The sequence below is a fragment of the Geotrypetes seraphini genome, chromosome 1 (assembly GCF_902459505.1).
Source record: "Geotrypetes seraphini chromosome 1, aGeoSer1.1, whole genome shotgun sequence".
NCBI lineage: Eukaryota > Metazoa > Chordata > Amphibia > Gymnophiona > Dermophiidae > Geotrypetes > Geotrypetes seraphini.
Genome location: NC_047084.1, coordinates 229,148,117 through 229,171,317, shown reverse-complemented (window position 1 = coordinate 229,171,317; position 23,201 = coordinate 229,148,117). Strand labels below are relative to the sequence as shown.

Below are 23,201 nucleotides of genomic sequence, written 5' to 3'. Positions count from 1 at the left end.
GTGACTAGAGCTCCTAAAACATGCACTATTGTGTTTTTTTGATGTGATGTAAATACAATCATTTTATACCATCTCCTATTATTAACTGGGGGGAGGGATGCTATATAAAATGCAATCAGCAAAAACATCACTAACATCTCACAAATGATACATAATTTACATACCACAAAAGTATTTAACCAGTCCCATTTCCCCCATCCACCCCTGCCTTTTGGATCACCAACCTAATTCTCCATTTTCAATTGCTTCATACAGAATCCAGATGATCATTTTGTCTGGAGTAATATTTTTTATTCCCAGCACACCATTTATTAATTCTTCGGCTTCCATTGTAGGGGATACCTGTGAAACAAATTGTGCCAATGCAGAATTTTGTAAACAAGCACTAGAAACAGTAATGGTTTTTGACAAAAAGCTTGTACTCCTTTGATGAACAAACTGTCTTACTAACTTAAGAACTCTTGCAGAAATGCCAAACTGGCAAGCCCATCAATTGCTACTTGATTCCTTTTCCAAAATGTTTCATCAACTTTGGTGTATGACATTGGAAAACTTTCATCTGAACAAATTCACTGCCAACATAATCTCTGTAAAATGAAAGCTAAATATTGTATAAATTAAATAAGTTAATTGGTAATATTTTACATTTATATATTGTTCTGTTTTAAACTTCACAGAGATATATTACATTTAATACAAAATAAGAAATAATCTCAATAAATAAAGAGGCCCTTTTAATAAACAGTGCTAATACATGGCCTGCAGTAGCCCCGATGCATGTCTTTCTCGTGCTCTGAGGCCACTTTTAGCGCTACCAGTAAAAGGCAGACATTTCAAGTTTTCCAGTAATGGTTACATGCTGATTTCCCTATTAGCATGTGAGCCCTTACTGCTACAGAAACTTATGAAATTCTGAAAGCAAAAGTGGCTTAAGGGGAACATGTTATGAGTCATGGAAGGTGTTTTGACTGAATCAAAATTCACAAATTTTGCGCAAAAATGCGATGACAGTTCTTGCTCAGCCACCTTACTCCCCTGACTTAAATTCACGCTGAAAGGAAAGCGATTTGACACCATTGAAGACATAAAGCAAAATCTGATGCAGCAACTTTTGGTGATTCCTGAAGATGCATTTAAGGACTGTTTCCAGAGATGGAAATGATGTTAAGGAAAAGTGTATAAGTAGGGAAGGGGATCCAATGGAATAAGTTGTAAGATTGTTTAATACATTTTTATAAAATCAGTCCTGGAACTTTTTGAATAGACACACACACACACACTGATTAAAGATTGATTGTGGAGAACCGGTGGACATAATATACTTGGACTTCCAGAAAGCTTTCAACAAGGTTCCACATGAAAGACTTCTCAGGAAACTACGAAGCCATGGAATAGGGGGAGATATACTAAGATGGATAGGCAAATGGCTGGAGAACAGAAAGCAGAGAGTGGGCACAAATGGGAAGTTCTCAGACTGGGAGAAAGTGACTAGTGGTGTGCCCCAGGGCTTGGTACTTGGGCCCATCTTATTTAATATTTTCATCATTAACCTAGAAGAAGGAACAGTGAGATCATCAAGTTTGCAGACGACACAAAGCTATGCGGGGCAATCAGATCCCAGAAGGATAGCGAGGAACTCCAGAGTGACTTGTGTCAGTTAGAGAAATGGGCAGAGAAATGGCAGATGAAGTTTAATGTGGAAAAGTGCAAAGTAATGCATTTAGGTAAAAAGAGTATAGAATGTCAGGTGCAATTCTGGGCAAGAGCGAACAAGAAAAGGACCTGGGTGTACTGATAGATAGGACCCTGAAGCCGTCGGCACAATGCGCGGCAGCGGCAAAGAAAGCAAATAGAATGTTAGGCATGATAAAGAAAGGAATTGCGAATAGATTGGAGAAAGTTATAATGCCGCTTTATAGAGCAATGGTCAGACCACACTTGGAATACTGTGTCCAACATTGGTCTGCCAACCTAAAGAAGGATATAAAACTGCTGGAGAGGGTGCAGAGACGAGCAACAAAGCTAATAAAAGGTATGGAGAACTTGGAATACGAGGAATGACTTAAGAGACTGGGATTGTTCTCCCTTGAAAAAAAGAGACTGCGAGGGGATATGATCGAGACTTTCAAAATACTGAAAGAATCGACAAAATAGAGCAGGAAAATAAATTATTTGCAATGTCCAATGTGACATGGACAAGAGGACATGGACTGAAGCTAAGGGGGGACAAGTCCATGACAAATATCAGGAAGTTCTGCTTCACGCAACGAGTGGTGGGACACCTGGAATGCCCTCCCAGAGGAGGTTATTGCGGAATCCACCGTTCTAGGATTTAAAAGCAAACTAGATGCACATCTCCTTACGAGAGGCATAGAGAGATATGGGTGACTAAAATTACGCCAGGTGTACACCTGGCTGAGCCGCCACGTGTGTGGATCGCCGGACTTGATGGACCGAAGATCTGATCCGGAGATGGCAGTACTTATGTTCTTATATATACAGTATATGTATGTACTGTATAAAGAGAGTCTGTATATTGAGGTAAACATTTACTGTGAGGGGATTTTGCCATCATACACAATCCAGACTGTGATTATTTATCCCTCTGGTTTTTGAGACTATTTTACAAAATTGACATAGAGGGCCATTTTGAAAAGGATGTCTAATTCTCACAAAAGATCCAAAGTCAAATGCACAGAAACAGCCATTTTTGGATGCCTTTTTTAAAAAAATTGTCTACTTAAGACATCTTAGTCGCTAGGACATCTAAGCCACCAAAACAACCCCATTTTTGACCTCCCCCCCAATGTTCAAGCTGGAAACATCCAAATGGTCTGGCCACACAGACATGCCAACAGACCAATGGGGCACCTTAGAGGGCAATGCTATAAACTTCACATAAAGGGTGCCATATGTGCATCTCACCATAATCCCCTTATAATGTATGATGAGCCCCCCCAAACTTCCCCAATACTTACTATACCCACCTGTCTATCACCCCAATAGCCCTTATGGCTGCAGGTGGAACCTATATGGCAGTATAGGAGGGTTTATGGTGACCTCCCACTTTCTACATAAATGCACTGCTTAGAGTGGCTTATGCGTCTGGGTCCTCCTCTCGATGATTCACTAGCCCACTAAACAGGTTACTTAAGACACCTGTTTACTACTCTATTAGGCTTTTCTATATGAGATGCTGCTGTTCTAGAGACATGTATTTACTTTTTTATTCAAAATTTTTTTGGGGGTGGGGGAGTCATTACTTAATCCCTCTAGTAGTCATCTGGTCAGTTTGGGTATGTTTTAAGCACTTAGAGCTTCTAAAACAGGTCTAGGCTAAGATGTCTAAGTTCCGTCTAGGATATCCTTCAAAAGGTTTGATTATAGGTGCAGGACGTCCAAGTCTAAGCACGCCCATAGCACACCTCTCTATAAGCCCCTTTGAACTCTGGATGCACATTGGGCCAAACATCCCACTAGACATCCAAAAAAACGGTTTTATCAGCACTTGGACGTCATGGCAATTAGGACGTCCAAGTGCAGACTTAAGACAGTTTTTTGGACATTTTACTTTTTTGATTATACCTCTAATTGGCTTCCAGATCTAGCCCAAATTATGCACAAATTTACACCTGCTCCAGAGGATGTGTATATGTGCGAATGTACTCTACACATGTACAAATGTATTTCACACTATACACACGTACACTGCGGCTTCATCCCTTGATATACCTGCAATGCAGGTTGTGTAAAAGTAGCCACATTTAAGCACACTGGCCAACATTCTAAACAGTGCCTCATTTCTAGGTGCTGAGGAGCACAATTGTCCATCATCCGCTAGGCGCTGTTTATAGAATTGAACCTAATGGCACCTAAGTGATCTTAAGCACGGGTAGAAGTTGAAATCTTAAGCACACTCCCATTTATGTCAAGGTTTTCTTGACCTAAATGAATGTGCCTATGTCAATCCACACCCAAAATTCACCTCTAACCATGCCTACCTTTTGGTAGACGCCTCAGAGTAGACACTACCTCAAAATGGTAGGTGCCTATTGACTTAGGCGCCTATCAGCTAATTATTTTTTTAATTGGTTTCTTTTAAATGGTGCTTTTCAATTAAGAGTGCTAATTAAGGCAAATTGAATAATTAAGTTAGACACCTAGATTGACCTGTTGCACCAATCTAGGTGCCAAACTCCAAGTGCAGTTTATAGAATCTGGGCCACTTTGCACTTAAATTCAATGAATATTGGCATTGATGTAGGTAGGTATATACTTACCTGTGTAAACAGCAGTAGTGCACTTAACCAGTGTTCTATAATTACATGCTAATCAAATCTCTGAGCACGTAATTGTTAGTGGGGCGTTCACAAAGGAGGGACATGGGTGGGGCATAGATGTGGCTGACATTTAGGCACATAATTTAGAGAATACTCATTACTCCTGGTGGAATTCTGCATAGAATTCTGCACATGCTGTACAGCAGTGGTCCCCAACCTTTTTGACACCAAGGACCGCTTTAATAGAAGCAAATTTTTCTGGGGGGGGGGGGAAGGTGGATCTGGGGCGGGTTCATAGAGCAGTTTTATACAGAAAATACATTAACAAAATTAATAAAAAAGGCTTTTCCTCTTTCTTTTAGGTCCTATTCTAACACCAGCTCTGGTAGGATACACATTTCAAATCTGACATATCTATATATATAAAATCGGATGTATGTATGTATGTGCCGCGATCACGCAAAAATGGCTTGACCGATTTGAACGAAACTTGGTATGCAGATCCCTCACTACCCGGGATGATATGTTCTGGGGGTCTCGCGGCCCACCTGCACACGTGGGCGGAGCTACAAACAGATAATCGGATTTCACCCATTCATGTCAATGGAAAAAATGTAAAGAGCTGCCAACGCAAAAACGGCTTGCCCGATTTGAACGAAACTTGGTATGCCGATCCCTCACTACCTGGGGTGATATGTTCTGGGGGTCTCACGGCCCACCTGCACATGTGGGCGGAGCTACAAACATAAAATCAGATTTCACCCATTCATGTCAATGGAAAAAATGTAAAACAGCTGCCAACGCAAAAACGGCTTGCCCGATTTGAACGAAACTTGGTATGCAGATCCCTCACTACCTGGGGTGATATGTTCTGGGGGTATCGCGGCCAACCTGCACACCTGGGCGGAGCTACAAACAGAAAATCAGATTTCACCCATTCATGTCAATGGAAAAAATGTAAACACTGCCTCCGCAAAACCGGCTTGCCCGATTTGAACGAAACTTGGTATGCGGATCCCTCACTACCCAGGGTGATATGTTCTGGGGGTCTCATGGCCCACCTGCACATGTGGGCGGAGCTACAAACATAAAATCAGATTTCACCCATTCATGTCAATGGAAAAAATGTAAAACAGCTGCCAACGCAAAAACGGCTTGCCCGATTTGAACGAAACTTGGTATGCAGATCCCTCACTACCTGGGGTGATATGTTCTGGGGGTATCGCGGCCAACCTGCACACCTGGGTGGAGCTACAAACAGAAAATCAGATTTCACCCATTCATGTCAATGGAAAAAATGTAAAAACTGCCTCCGCAAAACCGGCTTGCCCGATTTGAACGAAACTTGGTATGCGGATCCCTCACTACCTGGGATGATATGTTCTGGGGGTCTCGCGGCCCAACTGCACACGTGGGCGGAGCTACAAACATAACTTCAGATTTCACCCATTCAAGTCAATGGGAAAAATGTAAAAAGCTGTGGGACCGATTTGAACTAAACTTGGTATGCTGATCCCTCACTACCTGGGGTGATATGTTCTGGGGGTCTCGCGGCCCACCTGCACACATGGGTGGAGCTACAAACAGAAAATCAGAATTCACCCATTCATGTCAATGGAAAAAATGTAAAAAAACTGCCATTCTCACAGTAATTCCAACTACCTGGGGTGATATATTCTGGGAGTCTCGCAGCCCACCTGCACACGTGGGCGGAGCTACAAACAGAACATCAGATTTCACCCATTCATGTCAATGGAAAAAATGTAAAAAGCTGCCAACGCAAAAACGGCTTGACCGATTTGAACGAAACTTGGTATGCTGATCCCTCACTACCTGGGGTGATATGTTCTGGGGGTCTCGCATCCCACCTGCACACGTGGGTGGAACTACTAACTGAAAATCAGATTTCACCCATTCATGTCAATGACAAAACTGTAAAAAGCTGCCAACGCATAAACGGCTTGCCCGATTTGACCGAAACTTGGTATGCAAATCCCTCACTACCTGGGATGATATGTTCTGGGAGTATCGCGGCCCACATGCTCACGTGGGCGGAGCTACAAACATAAAATCAGATTTCACCCATTCATGTCAATGGAAAAAATGTAAAAAGCTGCCTTTCTCACAGTACCGTATTTTCGCGGATATAACGCGCGCGTTATACGCGATTTTACCTACCGCGCATACCCCTCGCGCGTTATATGCCTGAGCGCGGTATAGAAAAGTTTTTAAACATAGTTCCCACCCCGCCCGACGCCCGATTCACCCCCCCAGCAGGACCGCTCGCACCCCCACCCCGAACGACCGCTCGCACGCGCTCCCACCCGCACCCGCATCCACGATCGGAGCAAGAGGGAGCCCAAGCCCTCTTGCCCGGCCGACTCCCCGACGTCCGATACATCCCCCCCCCCGAAGGACCGCCGACTTCCCGACAATATCGGGCCAGGAGGGAGCCCAAACCCTCCTGGCCACGGCGACCCCCTACCCCACCCCGCACTACATTACGGGCAGGAGGGATCCCAGGCCCTCCTGCCCTCGACGCAAACCCCCCTCCCTCCAACGACCGCCCCCCCCCAAGAACCTCCGACCGCCCCCCCAGCCGACCCGCGACCCCCCTGGCCGACCCCCACGACCCCCCCACCCCCCTTCCCCGTACCTTTGGAAGTTGGCCGGACAGACGGGAGCCAAACCCGCCTGTCCGGCAGGCAGCCAACGAAGGAATGAGGCCGGATTGGCCCATCCGTCCTAAAGCTCCGCCTACTGGTGGGGCCTAAGGCGCGTGGGCCAATCAGAAAATCCCTGGAGCCTTAGGTCCCACCTGGGGGCGCGGCCTGAGACACATGGTCGGGTTTGGCCCATGTGCCTCAGGCTGCGCCCCCAGGTGGGACCTAAGGCTCCAGGGCCTATTCTGATTGGCCCACGCGCCTTAGGCCCCACCAGTAGGCGGAGCTTTAGGACGGATGGGCCAATCCGGCCTCATTCCTTCGTTGGCTGCCTGCCGGACAGGCGGGTTTGGCTCCCGTCTGTCCGGCCAACTTCCAAAGGTACGGGGAAGGGGGGTGGGGGGGTCGTGGGGGTCGGCCAGGGGGGTCGCGGGTCGGCTGGGGGACGGGCAGAGGTTCTTGGGGGGGGGCGGTCGTTGGGGGGGGAGGGGGGTTTGCATCGAGGGCAGGAGGGCCTGGGATCCCTCCTGCCCGTAATGTAGTGCGGGGTGGGGTTAGGGGGTCGCCGTGGCCAGGAGGGTTTGGGCTCCCTCCTGGCCCGATATTGTTGGGGAGTCGGCGGTCCTTCGGGGCGAGGGTGCGAGTGGTCCTGCCGGGGGGGGGGGATGTATCGGACGTCGGGGGGGGGGGCATCAGGCTTTCAGGATGGGGACAGACCTTCAAGGGGGGACAGGACTTCAAGGGGGGACAGTGCACGGAAGTCAGGGGGGGTGAACGGAGAGTCGGGACAGCGCACGGAAAGTCAGGGCGGGCGATAGGAGCGTCGGGCATCATGCGCGTTATATGCCTGAGCGCGGTATAGAAAAGTTTTGGTACATATCATCGTGATTTCTGCGCGCTATACCCCTGTGCGCGTTTTACACAGGTGCGCGTTATATCCGCGAAAATACGGTAATTCAAAAACGGTTTGACCTATTTGAACGAAACTTGGTATGCTGATCCCTCACTACCTGGGGTGATATGTTCTGGGGGTCTCGCATCCCACCTGCACACGTGGGCGGAACTACTAACTGAAAATCAGATTTCACCCATTCATGTCAATGACAAAACTGTAAAAAGCTGCCAACGCATAAACGGCTTGCCCGATTTGACCGAAACTTGGTATGCAGATCCCTCACTACCTGGGGTGATATGTTCTGGGGGTCTCTCGGCCCACCTGCACACGTGGGCGGAGCAACAAACAGAAAATCTGATATCACCCATTCATGTCAATGGAAAAAATGTAAAAAGCTGCCATTCTTACAGTAATTTCAACTACCTGGGGTGATATGTTCTGGGAGTCTCTCGGCCCACCTGCACACGTGGGCGGAGTTACAAACATGACATCAGATTTCACCCATTCATGTCAATGGAAAAACAGTAAAAAGCTGCCATTCTCACAGTGCTTCAAAAACGGCTTGACCGATTTAAACGAAACTTGGTATTGTCACAACCCGGGCTCCTGTAAGGCGCAGCGAGCACCTGGGAATGTGACCAAAGCTGAAACCCGACGTGTCCCTTTCCACTAAGGGATCCTTCAGGTCTTTAGAACAGGCACATTCTAAACTTATCAGCATGCAAAGTATAAAGGCATCTTAGTGAGAAATGGCAAAGCAAAAATAAACTTTATTTCAACCACTGGTTGAATAAATCAAAAAAATATAGGCAACAGCCTTGTAGTTCAAGATGGACTGATATTGCATGAAATACAAAGGTTCACAATAATATAATTAGGCAGTTGAATCTGGGTCAGCACTGCCTTGTGTACAGTCCCCTGCTTCTGGACTTTAATCAGTCAAGAAATACAGTTCTCTTCACCAGAGCAGTAATAATCAGATAAGTAATGCTTTTATCCAACAGTCCAGAACACATAAGAATCACAGCATTATTCAGAGTTCAAAATCAAGCAAACGTTTCCCTCTAAACGTTGCTGTAGCAATCAGGCACAGCTGTGCAGGACCATCGAGATTTCCCAGCTGAATCATCATACAGGAAATACATTCAAAATGGTTTGTCAGAAAACACACACATTCCTGCTTTACAGAAAACCTCAAAAATGTGGCTTCCCAGGAGAGCTTCACTGGCTTCAAACGGGTAAGAGACAAGCTTGCAGCATAAAGAAATTAAATCCCAATCTTAGGCTTACTGGGTCTCCATGGGTGTTGGCAGAGTGTCAGCTCCTACACAGCTTTCCTGCCCCTCCATGGCTTCTCCTTCTGGCTGTACTCCAGTGTCCCAGACAGGAGGTAACTCATCTGCCTCAGCATGGGACAGTCTGTGAGAGACTGCCTCCTCTCAGCTTCCCATTCTCCCGTCTCTCCTCTCTCTCCCTCATGTGTCCCCTGTGCCTCGTTATATCCTGTGGATAACCACTCCCCCTCTGAGAAGGTGGGGGGGAAGGGTTTTCCACACACTGGCTTGCTTCCTGCTATTACAGGCAGGTTTCTCCCTAGCCCTGATTTTAACAGGCTGTTCAAACTGAATAAGCTTTCTGACAGTGACAGGTCTGCATGGAGTGTAGGATTTTTCTCTTAATCTTATCCTGCCCTGTCTCTTCTACCTACATGTCAGAATCAGAGCAGAAGTCAGCTTCATCAATCAATTGGCAGGTCACCTGATCAGCCCTCCTGCATCTAGGTGCACTGTGAATACTCCTGATCACTGGGGCAAAACCCGGTACGGATTCGGGTTTGTTTTGGCCAAAACCCGAAACAGACCTGGGTTTGTCACAGTATGCAGATCCCTTACTACCTGGGGTGATATGTTCTGGGGGTCTCGCGGCCCACCTGCACACGTGGGTGGAGCTACAAACAGAAAATCAGATTTCACCCATTCATGTCAATGGAAAAAATGTACTCAGCTGCCATTCTCACAGTAAATAATAAACGGCTTGACCGATTTGATCGAAACTTGGTATGCAGATCCCTCACTACCTGAGGTGATATGTTCTGGGGGTCTCTTCACCCTAGAATTTATATGTTCTTGCTCCTGGAGGTGAAACTAAAAATGTTGTTTATAATCAAGTTTTGTGTTTGTTGTATTGTATTCATTTTGTCAAATATTTCGCATTATAATTTGATTATTGTACTTTTTATAAAGCTGTAAAAATATAATTTCATTCACCACTATAAAGTATCTTTATTTGAATCCATTTACTGTGTTATTGCTATAATTAAATACCCGTGCAACGCCGGGTCATCAGCTAGTTGTAATCATAAAATAGAAAATAAAATTATTTTTTCTACTTTTTGTTGTCTGGTCATTTTGTTTTTCCATCATCTTGGTCTCGGTTTCTCTTTCTGCTTTTTGTCTGTCTTCTACCAATTCTCTTTCCAGTGACTGCTGTCCATTTTTTCTCCTCTTCTCTACTGTTCCATTAATTCCTTATGCCTGTCTCCAACGTATTGATTTTTTCCTTTTAGCTTTCTTAACTTTTTCTTTTTTGCCTCTGTCCATTCAAATCTTGCCCTCTCTCACCCTTCTTTTTAAATTTTCAGCTACCTCTTAATTCTCCATCTTCTCTCAGTCCCTAGCTCTCCCATTTCCCATCTCACTCATCCCAGCCTCCTATTTCCTTCTATTTACTCCCCATTACCACAGTTCTACCACTGTACTCACTGTTCTCTCACTAGTCATCTCCCTTTTGACCTCATCCACATGGCTCACCACTTTCAGAACCCCCTTCCTCTCTCCACTGTTCAAGCTATAGCTCTCTTTCCCTTTCTCTCCATCCCCTAGCATCCCCATCTCTCTTCCCTCCTGTCTTCCCATGGATCCATCTCTCTTCCTCTCTCCCCAGGATCCAACATTTTGCTCCCGCTCTTTTCTGTTGTTCTTCTTCCCTCCACCCTTGATGCTGAACAATGAGATGCTGAACAATGAGGCCTAACATCTCCCTTCCACCCCAGATCCAACTTCTCTCCCTTTCTCTTCCCAACTGCCCCCCATCCAATCTCTCCCACTGTCTGCCTGCCTTCCTCCCCCAGGTCCACCATTTCTCCCTTTATTTTCCAACAGTTCTCACTTTAAGTATCTCTTTTTCTCTTCCTCCACACCACCTCGGTCCAATTTCTTTCCCTTCAGACCATTGCCCACCATTTCTCTCTCTCTGTTCTCTGTTTCAGGTCCCAGCAGCTCTCCTCCTAATATGGCAATTCTTAATTAAAACCCCCACCCTTTGTACTTAAAAAAACAAAACAAACAAAACAGTTGGTCCAGGAGTCTTCCTCCTCAGCCCAGCATGTTCTTACCCTTCTCTCCACGCCGGTCCGATGTCGCCCTCACCTTCTGTCATGCTAAAAAACTGCCAGCCTCGGCAGTGATTCAGTAATGTTGCCTGCAGCTCCCCTTCCTGCTTTCCATCTGCCATGGTCCACCTGGGCAGAAACAGGAAGTTGCAGGAAGGGGAGCTGCAGACGTTTCTGAATCACTGCCGAGGCTGGCAGTTTTTCAGTGTGACGGAAAGTGTGGACGACATCGGACTGGCACGGGAAGAAGGGAAAAGACATGCTGGGCCATGCCTAGCGTTCTGTCCTTAGTGAAGGGGGCAGCCATTTTGCTGTAGCCCTTCACTGAGTGAATCTCCGTTGCTGGCAGTTCTCTCGCGGCCCGCTTGTGGGCCGCAGACCAGGGGTTGGGGACCCCTGTTGTACAGAATTGAGTGCAGACATGGGGAGGAAGTGAACTACTACAGAGTGGGTCACATCCTCCTTCTATGCCGGCTTAAGACTCAACTGTTTATGTGAGCCTTCATCTTACACGTGTAGAATTCTGCCAGGAATAAATATCACACATAGGCAATGCCATTTAAGGGAAAGGGAATGGGGACTTGTATATTGCCTTTTTGTGGCTTTGGCATTTCAAAGCTTACATTCAAAGTGGTGGGCATTAGAGGATTAAGTGACTTGCCCAGGATCACAAGGAGCAGCACTGAGATTTGATCTCACAACCTCTGGGTGCAGAGGCAGCAGCTCAACTAGTGAGCCCCAGTGTGCCAAAGAATTGTCATAAATGTGCACACCTATAGGCAGGCATGTCAATACAAGTTATACAAGTATTCTATAAAGCATTTACATGCATATGTGTTTTTATGGAAAAGGCTCATCACCCACATTATTTGGGCACCTAAATTATGGCACCCTGTTGGGTTGTTGTTTTTTTTTTTAATATAGAACTGCGTACTGTCTGTGTAAACTTCATATACATGCATATGCAGTGGGACAGTTTTATTTTGTTAAAAAAATTATAAAGAATTAAAGCACTGAAAACAGCTTTACACATAGGGAAAAAACTATATAAAGTAACCCCCTCAATCCAATGCACACATCTCTATGAAGGAAAATACATAACAATTTTAGCCACAGACCTTAAGTATAACACAATAATCAGGCTCCTTCTTTTCCACATATACTTCGACTAATAGATCTCCAGCCCGGGAAATCTAAAAATGAATGCACATACATAAATTAAATGCATGAGATATCAGCATTTGATGGCTACTGTATATTATCAATAAAATAAAATGATTTCTTGTAATAACTTGTTGGGACTAAGTTTTATTTATTTATTTCAAAAGACTTGATATACTGCCATAAATTCACAAGATGCCTTAAGGTGGTTTACAATAAAACCACATTTTAGAAAACACAATTAGTGAATAAAGAGAATAAAGGAGGAAGGGGAAATAGGGTGATTATGAATGTAGTAATTAAAAAATATGCAAAATTAACTAAACACAGATTGAAATAGCCATGTCTTGATTAGGTTTTAGAACGTTTGTATGTAGAATGAGGGCTTTGAATAAGTATCAGAAGGGAGTTCCAGAGATGAGGTCCTAGATAACGAGTGGTATCCAGGTATAGTAATGAAAGTGAGGGCAGGAGAAGGAGGGTTACTTGAGAGGAGCAGAGGGATTATACTGGAAAATAGGGAAGAAGGTTGTCTGTGAACTTGTGTCATTATAGTATTTATTGGTTGGCCAAGTCGGGCCCAGCTTCAATAAATTATTTATGATTACTCTCTTGATGGATAGTTGAATGTTAACAAGGTACTTCCAGAACAGAGTGAACCCATTTCATTACAACATAGAAGGCAGCTCATCAACTCCCCTATTTAACCCTAAGGATATTTGTTTTAAACTCTGCATATAGTTTTCTTACAACTATATTCTTGCATACGTGCCAATCAATAAGGTGCTGCCAAAAAAGCAAGGAAATTGCATTCATGTAAAAACTGCTTGCTATGAGTGAGGTCAGATTCCAAAAGAGTTATATTTCCAGTCTAATAGTATGCTCTGTAATCCTCTATAATTCCCCAACTGAAAACTGTGTATTGATGTACCTTTTCGTCCAGTTTGTCTGTCTTGACTAGATTCTAAGTACAGAATGACACGGGGAACAAATTTCTCCCCGTCCCCACGGGAACTCATTTTCCTGTGCTGTCCCCGTGAGTTCTTTTCCTGTCCCTGTCCCATTCTTGCAAGCTCCATCCTCATCTGCACAAGCCTCAAGCACTTTAAAATCATAAGTGTTCAAGGCTTGTGCAGTTAAGGCAGAGCTTACAGGAATGGGGCAGGGACAGCGACAAAACTCGCGGGGACAGAACCGGGGAATTGAGTTCCTGCAGGGACAGGGAAAAATTTGTCCCCATGTCATTCTCTAATTATAAGCTCTTTGAGCAGGGACTCCCTCTTCTTTGTTTTGATATACAGCGCTGCTTATGTCTAGGAACACTATATAAATAATTAGTAGAAGTAGTTGTAGTACCAATAGTAGGGGGCACATAGTTCCAAATAGATGCTGGGCTGATACAGAAAAAAGTCATATTTTGGCAAAGGACAAAAAGCACCTGAAGATAAAAACAGCAAAGGAGATGAAGAAGTGTGACTATTATTTGGGGCCTTGGTGTTTATGAAGAAAAGCTGCTGGTGCCTTACTGCAGCCTCCAAAAAGCACAGTTACTTACCGTAACAGGTGTTATCCAGGGACAGCAGGCAGATATTCTTAACGCATGGGTGACGTCACCGACGGAGCCCCGGTACGGACACTTTTAACTAGAAAGTTCTAGATGGCCGCACCGCGCATGCGCGAGTGCCTACCCGCCCGACGGAGGAGAGCGTGGTCCCCAGTTAAGATAAGCCAGCTAAGAAGCCAACCCGGGGAGGTGGGTGGGTCGTAAGAATATCTGCCTGCTGTCCCTGGATAACACCTGTTACGGTAAGTAACTGTGCTTTATCCCAGGACAAGCAGGCAGCATATTCTTAACGCATGGGTGACCTCCAAGCTAACAGAGAGGGAGGAGGGATGGTTGGCCATTAGGAAAATAAATTTTGTAACACAGATTGGCCGAAGTGTCCATCCCGTCTGGAGAAGGCATCCAGACAATAGTGAGTAGTGAACGTGTGAACTGAGGACCAAGTGGTAGCCTTGCAGATTTCCTCGATGGGCGTGGAACGGAGGAAAGCCACAGAAGCAGCCATAGCTCTGACCCTGTGGGCCGTGACAGCACCTTCCAGTGAGAGACCGGCCCGAGCATAACAGAACGCAATGCAGGCAGCAAGCCAGTTAGAAAGCGTCCGTTTAGAAACAGGGTGCCCCAGACGGTTGGGGTCAAAGGACAAAAAGAGTTGAGGTGAAGAGCGGTGAGCCCTGGTACGGTCCAGGTAGTATGCAAGGGCCCGCTTACAGTCTAGCGTGTGTAACGCCTGTTCCCCAGGATGAGCATGGGGTTTAGGGAAAAAGACAGGCAATACAATGGACTGGTTGAGGTGGAAGTCCGAGACCACCTTGGGAAGGAATTTAGGGTGGGTACGCAGAACCACCTTGTCATGGTGAAAAATAGTAAAAGGTGGGTCGGCAACCAGTGCATGCAGCTCACTAACCCTCCTGGCAGAGGTGATGGCAATGAGGAAAAGCACCTTCCACGTCAGAAATTTGAGTGAAGTAGTGGCAAGAGGCTCAAACGGAGGTTTCATGAGGGCTGATAAAACCACATTCAGGTCCCAGACGACAGGAGGAGGCTTCAGAGGTGGTTTGACATTGAAGAGGCCTTTCATGAACCGGGAAACCAGTGGATGAGCCGTGAGAGGTTTTTCGAGGATAGGCTCATGAAACGCAGTGATGGCACTGAGGTGGACTCTGATTGAGGTAGACTTGAGGCCAGCGTCGGACAGAGAGAGCAAATAGTCCAGTACAGTTTCCACCGCCAACGAGGTGGGGTCGTGGTGATGCAGGAGACACCAAGAGGAGAACCTGGTCCACTTCTGATGGTAACATTGGAGGGTGGCCGGTTTCCTGGAGGCATCCAAAATGTGACGGACAGGCTGAGACAGATTCTCTGGAGAGGTCAGCCCGAGAGAAACCAAGCTGTCAGGTGGAGCGATGACAGATTGGGATGTAGTAGAGACTGATGCTGCTGCGTAAGTAGAGTAGGAAACACAGGAAGAGGAATGGGCTCCCTGGAGCTGAGCTGGAGCAGGAGGGAGAACCGAGGCCACCGAGGAGCGATGAGAATCATGGTGGCTCTGTCCCTGCGGAGTTTGAATAGCGCCCGCAACATTAGAGGCAGTGGAGGAAAGGCATAGAGGAACCGATCCGTCCAGTCGAGCAGGAATGCATCCGGGGTCAGACGATGAGGAGAGTAGAGTCTGGAGCAGAACTGGGGCAGCTGATGGTTGTGAGGAGCTGCAAAGAGGTCCACCTGAGGAGTGTCCCAGAGAGCAAAGATGGAGTGGAGTGTGGGAGGATCCAAGGTCCACTCGTGAGGTTGAAGGATGCGGCTGAGGTTGTCGGCCAGGGAGTTCTGTTCGCCCTGGATATAGACGGCCTTGAGGAAGAGACTGCGGGCCATGGCCCAGGTCCAGATGTGGATGGCCTCCTGACAGAGGAGGGGAGATCCGGTGCCGCCTTGCTTGTTTATGTAGTACATGGCGACTTGGTTGTCTGTGCACAGGAGAAGAACCTGAGGGTAGAGAAGGTGCTGGAAGGCCTTGAGAGCATAGAACATGGCCCTGAGTTCCAGGAAATTGATGTGATGTTGACGCTCCTGAGGGGTCCAGAGTCCCTGGGTGCGAAGATCTCCCATGTGAGCTCCCCATGCATAGGGGGAGGCATCTGTGGTTATGATCATGGAGTGAGGGGGTAGATGAAAGAGTAGACCCCTGGAAAGATTTGAAGAGTTCAACCACCATTGAAGAGATTGCTGAAGAGACGATGTCACAGAGATGGGATGAGAAAGAGGATCCGTGGTCTGTGACCATTGGTTGGCTAGAGTCCATTTAGGTGTCCTGAGGTGGAGTCGTGCCAGAGGAAGCACATGGACTGTCGAGGCCATGTGGCCCAGGAGGACCATCATTTGCCGAGTCGGAATAGAGCGACAAAGGAGCACCTGACGGCAGAGATGGAGCAGGGTTCGTTGGCGGTCTGAGGGGAGAAACGCCCTCATCAGAATGGTGTCGAGGACGGCACCAATGAACTGAAGTCGCTGTGTGGGGAGGAGATGTGACTTTGGGTAGTTGATCTCGAACCCCAGGAGATGGAGGAAAGAGATGGTGTGTTGAGTGGCTTGTAGCACAAGCGGAGACGTAGGAGCTTTCACCAACCAATCGTCCAAGTATGGGAACACCTGGAGGTTGTGAGACCTGAGGAAGGCCTCCACCACAATAAGGCACTTGGTGAACACCCTGGGCGATGATGCGAGGCCAAAGGGTAGCACTTTGTACTGATAGTGGTGGTGCTGTACCTGAAATCGGAGGTAGCAACGTGAAGTCAGATGGATTGGAATGTGAGTGTAGGCCTCTTTGAGAACATAGCCAGTCGTGATGAGAGAGAAGCGGGTAAAGCGTGGCAAGGGAGAGCATCCTGAATTTTTCCTTGACCAGACACTTGTTGAGGTTCCGCCGAAGATCGAGGATGGGACGGAGGTCTCCTGTCTTCTTGGGTACCAGGAAGTAGCGGGAGTAGAATCCCTGACCCCTTTGGTCTGGGGGTACCTCTTTGATGGCATTGAGAAGAAGAAGGGATTGGGAGGATTGTCTGGTGGAAGAGTCTGGAAGTTGAGAGAGTAGCCGTAGCGAATGATGTTGAGGACCCACAGATCTGATGTAATGACCTCCCAACGGTTGAGGAAGAGTTGAAGGCGGGAGACTGGCTATGCCCTGGAGAAAAGAGTCAAAAGGGCTGAGATGGTTTTGACTGTGGGAGAGGCTTGGCAGGTTGGTGAGACTGTAAACGTGCCTGAGTTTGGTGCTGCTGACGAGGCCGGCGAGGCTGTTGTTGCTGAGGTGGGTTGAGAGGTCTGGCCGAGAACCTGCGTTGGTAGGAAGACTGCTGTTTGTAGGGGCGAGCAGGTGGAGTCTTCTTTTTAGGTTTGATTAGGGTATCCCACCTGGTCTCGTGTGCTGATAGTTTCTGGGTAGTTGAGTCCAGGGACTCCCCGAATAGTTCATCACCAAGACAAGGTGCGTTAGCCAGGCGGTCTTGGTGATTAATGTTGAGGTCAGAAACTCTCAGCCAGGCCAAGCGCCTCATGGCAACAGCCATGGCAGATGCTCGAGAGGTCAGCTCAAAAGAGTCATAAATGGATCGCACCATAAATTTCCGGAGTTGGAGCAAACTGGAGATTTGTTGTTGGAAAACCGGGATCTTACGCTCAGGGATGTACTTTTGTAAGGAGGACAGTTGTTGCACCAAATGCTTCATATAGAAGGAGAAGTGGAAGGTGTAATTATTAGCCCTGTTGGCAAGCATGGAATTCTGATAAAGGCACTTGCCAAATTTATCCATTGTTCTGCCCTCTCTGCCAGGAGGGGTGGAGGCATAAACACTGGAGCCCTGGGTTTTCTTCAAGGTGGACTCCACTAGAAGGGATTCATGGGGTAGTTGAGGTTTGTCGAACCCCGGGATAGGAATGACCCTGTATAAACTATCCAGTTTTCGAGGGGCACCCGGTACCGTGAGAGGATTTTCCCAGTTTTTGTAAAAAGTTTCCCGTAAGATGTCATGGACGGGTAACTTTAAAAATTCTTTGGGAGGTTGTTCGAAGTCCAGGGCTTCCAGGAAAGCCCGGGACTTCTTAGAGTCGGATTCCAAAGGGATCGACAGAGCCGCCGACATTTCCCTGAGAAATTTTGTGAATGAGGACTGTTCAGGTTTGGAACTGGTATCGACCATCGATGGTTCCTCGTCCGTTGAGGAAGCCTCATCATCGGTACCTGGTGGGGATTCTTCCCATAAGTCCAGGTCCCTGACGTCGGTGTGCGCAGGACGGGACGGTGGTGTGGACGGCTCAGTGTGGCGAGTCTTAGAGAGAGATTTGCCAGAGCGCATCGAGATGGTACCGGGGGAGGAAGATCGATGCCGGTCCTGGTCTCGGGGGGACTGGTGTCGGTCTCGATGTCGGGGAGGGTCGGCATCAGAGCGTGTTTGTACTGGAGGATTAAGTGGTTCAGCCGCGAGTACCGGCATGGAGGTGTTCAACGGTACCGATGGTGTCGACACCGGCGGTATGGTGCGAGGCTCGGGCCGGTCTGGTACCGGAAGGAGTGGGGCCAAAATTGCGGGCAACAAGTGCTGGAGTTGCTGTTGCAGTTGCTCTTGCAATTGGCTTTGGAGTATGGCCGCAATGCGGTCGTCCAGAGGGGGCACCGGTACCGCTTTTTTCTTTGTCGGTTCCATGCCCCGGCGATGAGGATGCCGATGACGAGGCACTCACCAAAATCGGGGCGGAGCGTTTGCGGGGTCGGCGTGATGCCGGGAGGACCGGCGTCGCCGGTGTGGCAGGAGGGCGCTCAAGGGAAGTGGAAGGCTTCTTAGCCGGCTTACCTGGTGCCAGCGACCCCGAGGAAGGATCAGGCGTCGTCGAAGTAGTCGGTGCCAACTTTTGCGGCGCCGTTGACGGCGCGGCCGATTCCATGGCAGATCCGGTACCGAAAAGGATATTCTGTTGGATCTGTCTATTTTTCAAAGTACGTTTTTTAAGAGTAGCCCGATGCTCTGGACCCAGGCACTGTAGGCACCAATTGTGCGGGTCAGTGAGAGATATCGGGCGTGCACACCGCTGGCACTTCTTAAAGCCCGGCTGAGGGGGCATGAAGGGGAACACGGCCTCCGCAAAATCAAAACCGGAGGCCTGTATGGTGGCAACAGGCCCCGCCGGGGCCGGCCCGAAAAATAAAGAAAAAACAAAGTTTTTTTTGTTTTTTTTTGCAAGTTAGAACGAGAAACGAAATCCGAAGTAAAAAGAACAAAAAAAAGGAGAAAAAAGCGCGAGCGTCTTCTTCGCTCTGCGGAAACGAAGAAACTGGGGACCACGCTCTCCTCCGTCAGGCGGGAAGGCACTCGCGCAATGCGCGGTGCGGCCATCTAGAACTTCACCCATGCGTTAAGAATATGCTGCCTGCTTGTCCTGGGATAATAGGCTTTGTTCACCACCACTATATTCAGAGTGCCTGAAATGACTGTTCCCCCCTCCCCCCAGGGGGCTGCGTCAAGGGCAAATAATAGCTAAACAATAAATAAAATATACGCTTTAAAGAACATAAAATTTTGTCATACATCTCATTCAAAATCACAAATAATTTTAACCCATACATACCCTCTATACAAATGGGAATATGGGGCAATGTCTGAAAGGCAGTATAAACTAATGCTCAAAGTATGGGAAACAAGGTTCTGGATCTAGAGGCTGTGATGGAACAGGCCGGGTTGGATTTAGTGGTTCATGGAGAAATGACTGGGATATAGTTATACCAAAACAGAACTGCAGGACAATGTACAGGGTGCAGGAATTTATTTAAAGTGCAAAAATATTTAAAAACATATACAACACATATAAAACAATAATAAATATATCCAAAAGACTGGTCCTATTATTCAAATGGACCGGACCCAACACGGTCCGTGTTTCAAAGAAACACTCCTCCCTCAGGGGTCCCTGCTAATAGCACGTGATGTATCAGAAAACCAGACTACAAAAAAAGAACACTTTGTGATTCATAGTGCGGCTATTTAGACAGGAGCTTCCAAGCCTGTTCTTTTTTGTTCTGTTTTGGTTTTGCATTTTCACTGCAGGCCCCATTGATTTTTCTTGTTTTGCTTTTGGGATATAGTTATACCAGGCTATACTCTGTTCAGGAAAGACAAGGTAGGAAGAAAAGATTCCAACTACTAGAGATGTCATCGAAGCTCAATGCAGCCTATCTAACCATCGCATCATTTGCAGGATACCAAACCTTAAAGTCTAGCCAGCAACGTCATCATGTTCCAAGTTACTGGAGTTCCCATTGATGCCCTCCCTAGCCCGCCCTACACCGAATCGGCAAGATTAGACAAATTTCTCACTGTTTTGGGATGTAAGTTCAAAACCTGGAGTATCCCAGAATCTTCAGCCTGGAACTGGGTAACCTAGCATTTCTGTATACTTCATATTTTAAACCAATCCAGGGTAAAAACTACTTACTATTACAAGAAGTTTAGTTTTTAATGAGTGCGGTGCAGTTCTATGAGAATTCAGTGAACTGTGAGAAAAGTGTCTTGCCTATATAACAGTGTGGGTATAATGATTTTTCGGGGGGGGGGGGGAGGGGGAATAAAGTGCATGAAATCCCTACATTTTTACTGTTCCCATCCTGACCTGCCCCGTTTCAATGTACATAGATGTATGCGTGCAGTCCACTCTCATGTCATGCAATATTCAAATGGTGATTTAAAAAAATATCTTTTTGAAAATGTGGTAACATGGTTATTCACACACAAAAAAAAAAATTGTCTTAAGAATATCCATACCTGTGGTTGTATCTGTACTTTGCTTTGATTGGAATTTCTGAACAATCAGTTTTACTTATATGCCAGAGGGAAACCTTAGATTTCTATCCTAAAGCTGCTGCTTATTTTAAACTGTCACATCAATTACAATGCGGGCATTCATTCAGCAGCCTTTCAATCAAGAAGTACAGAACAAAACTCCTTCCAGAGTTGATTTAACAATACCTTTGGGTCATCTGGTTGATGTCATCATTAGCAATATCAATTTTCCTCCTATTCTGGGACCAGGGTATTCTGCCTGCAAAGCACTAACAGAACAGCCTGGCAAGATTATTAACTATTTCTGGCAACCTCAGGAGTTGGAACTCAATTAAGCAATAAATATCTCTGCCCCTAAGGAGCCATAAGGGTGTTCACAGAAAATACCAAGTATAAAAATAAAAATCTTTAGACACCATTTTAAAATGATGATGTTTCATTTAGCAAAATAAATTAGGATTAAAAAAAACAAAACCCTAGTAAATGAGGACAGCAGAAACGTCATCTATGTTTTAATTTGTCTCGTCTCTCTGGAGGTATTGTAGGCGATGATAACACCTTCACAGAACTGGTAGAAGCATGCTTTTATATCAGACAATAAAAAGTAGAATGGACACAATATTATGAAAAATTGGTAAAAAAGTGTTGAAATCTTAGAAATTAAAATCTCATACTATATCCTTAATAATTGTAATAGCTTTGCATAATTTAATCATACCTAGGACTGAACTATGCTGTCCATTATCAACATCTACATTGTATGTTATTAATTATTAGTCCAGTATTCTGTCATCATAAAGTACTATCTGGGGAATTCTATAAATTGTGCCTATATTAGCCACCACTAGGTGCTCTAATTGCAGCCATCATGCCCAATTTTTTTTTTAATTGGCTTGGTAATTGACCATGTCAGTTTTCAGCAAATCAAAAAAATAATTAATCAATTTATGAATTTGACGCCAAACTCTTGGGAGGCACCTTGCCATGCCTAAGGATGCCTAATGACAGCTATGTTTAAAAGTAAGCATGGTTATTGGTGGAGAATAGGTGTGGTTGACTTAGGCATCTGACATAGGCACAGCCAAATTAGATGAATGAAAAGCTGGCCTAATGGAGCAGCGCCAATGTCTAGGATGCCTAGCGACAACTAATATTTTTTTGATTGACAACCATGCCGAGCGGCGCCTACAATATAGACAGGCTTGGTGTTGTTTATAGAATCTGGCCCTATAATTTTATTTTGCTAATGTATTGCAATAAGAGTGGGATATGGATTTGGTCAGAACCTTAGGACAACATGACTTTATATACAGCAAATTTCTCCTGGTCTACTGTATAATGCCATCATTCTCATAGGAAAAGCAGAATTTGTATATGAAGCAGAATGAAGAACTTTTCAATGGAACTGCTAGAACTTGAGGACAAAGATAATTTTTATCAAAGCTTCAGGGATGATATGGAATTTGGCAGCTAAGATGTAATACTAAAAAAATGCAGTGTCATGCATTTGGGCTGCAAAAATCCAGGGAATGGTCCTGTTTAAGGCAGGGGTGCCCAATACGTCGATCGTGATCGACCGGTAGATCAGGAAGGCAACGTGAGTCGATCGCGGAGCCAATCCCGGGCTCTGTGATAGACTGGTGTTGCCGTCCCGATCTACTGGGCTGATCAGCCTTCCTCTCCCCGACGTCAAAAACGACGACGCTGGACATCCAGGCAGCTTTTTCAATTTTACAGTTTAGTCTAGTTTTTGTCATTTCGGGGGGTTGCAGCGGCAGCAGCCTGAAAAAGAAATCATCCTGGCCGGGGTTGGTGTCAAGCTCCGGAGCTTCTACCTCTTCCAGCAGCCTCTCCCTTCTAACTGCAATCAGCCACACCCCCTGCTCCGCAGCTCTCTTCGGCAACTTGTCAGCAGCAGCGATCGACACAAGCTTCTGATGTAAGGGCCTACTCTCTGCGAGTCCCGCTTAATTTGTTTCAACTTTCTTTTTCCACAAAGATGGGACTCGTAAAGGGAAGGCCTCGATGTCGGCAGCCTGTCTTGATCACCGCTGCTGACGAGTTGCTGAAGAGAGCCGCGGAGCAGGGGGTGTTGCCGGGTGCAGGTAGAAGGGAGAGGGCCAGATGCAGGATTTGTGGGTGAGGGAGGAGAAAGAGAGAGGGAAGGGAAACAAAAGGAAATATGTCATACCGGGCTGGGCCGGAGTGGAGGGAGGGTGGAAAGATTCTGGCTATAGAGTGCAGTAACAAAGAAAAAGGGGGGAAAGCTGAAAAAGCACAGTTACTTACCGTAACAGGTGTTATCCAGGGACAGCAGGCAGATATTCTTGACTGATGGGTGACGGCACCGACGGAGCCCCGGTACGGACAATTTTAGAGTGATTGCACTCTAAGAACTTTTAGAAAGTTCTAGCTCGGCC

At 46.4% G+C, this 23,201-nt stretch overlaps 1 protein-coding gene across 9 annotated transcripts in view; it reads right to left on the bottom strand.

The window, feature by feature from the left end:
• ARAP2 (ArfGAP with RhoGAP domain, ankyrin repeat and PH domain 2) overlaps nt 1-23,201 on the bottom strand; it is a 402,332-nt gene that overhangs the window by 94,297 nt on the left and 284,834 nt on the right. For all 9 annotated transcript variants that reach the window (XM_033947679.1, XM_033947686.1, XM_033947705.1 and 6 more), the window contains 2 exons: nt 12,348-12,422; nt 225-342 (listed from right to left, as the gene is read on the bottom strand). In XM_033947679.1, coding sequence (XP_033803570.1) covers nt 225-342; nt 12,348-12,422 — 193 coding nt within the window. The remainder of the gene's footprint in view (nt 1-224; nt 343-12,347; nt 12,423-23,201) is intronic.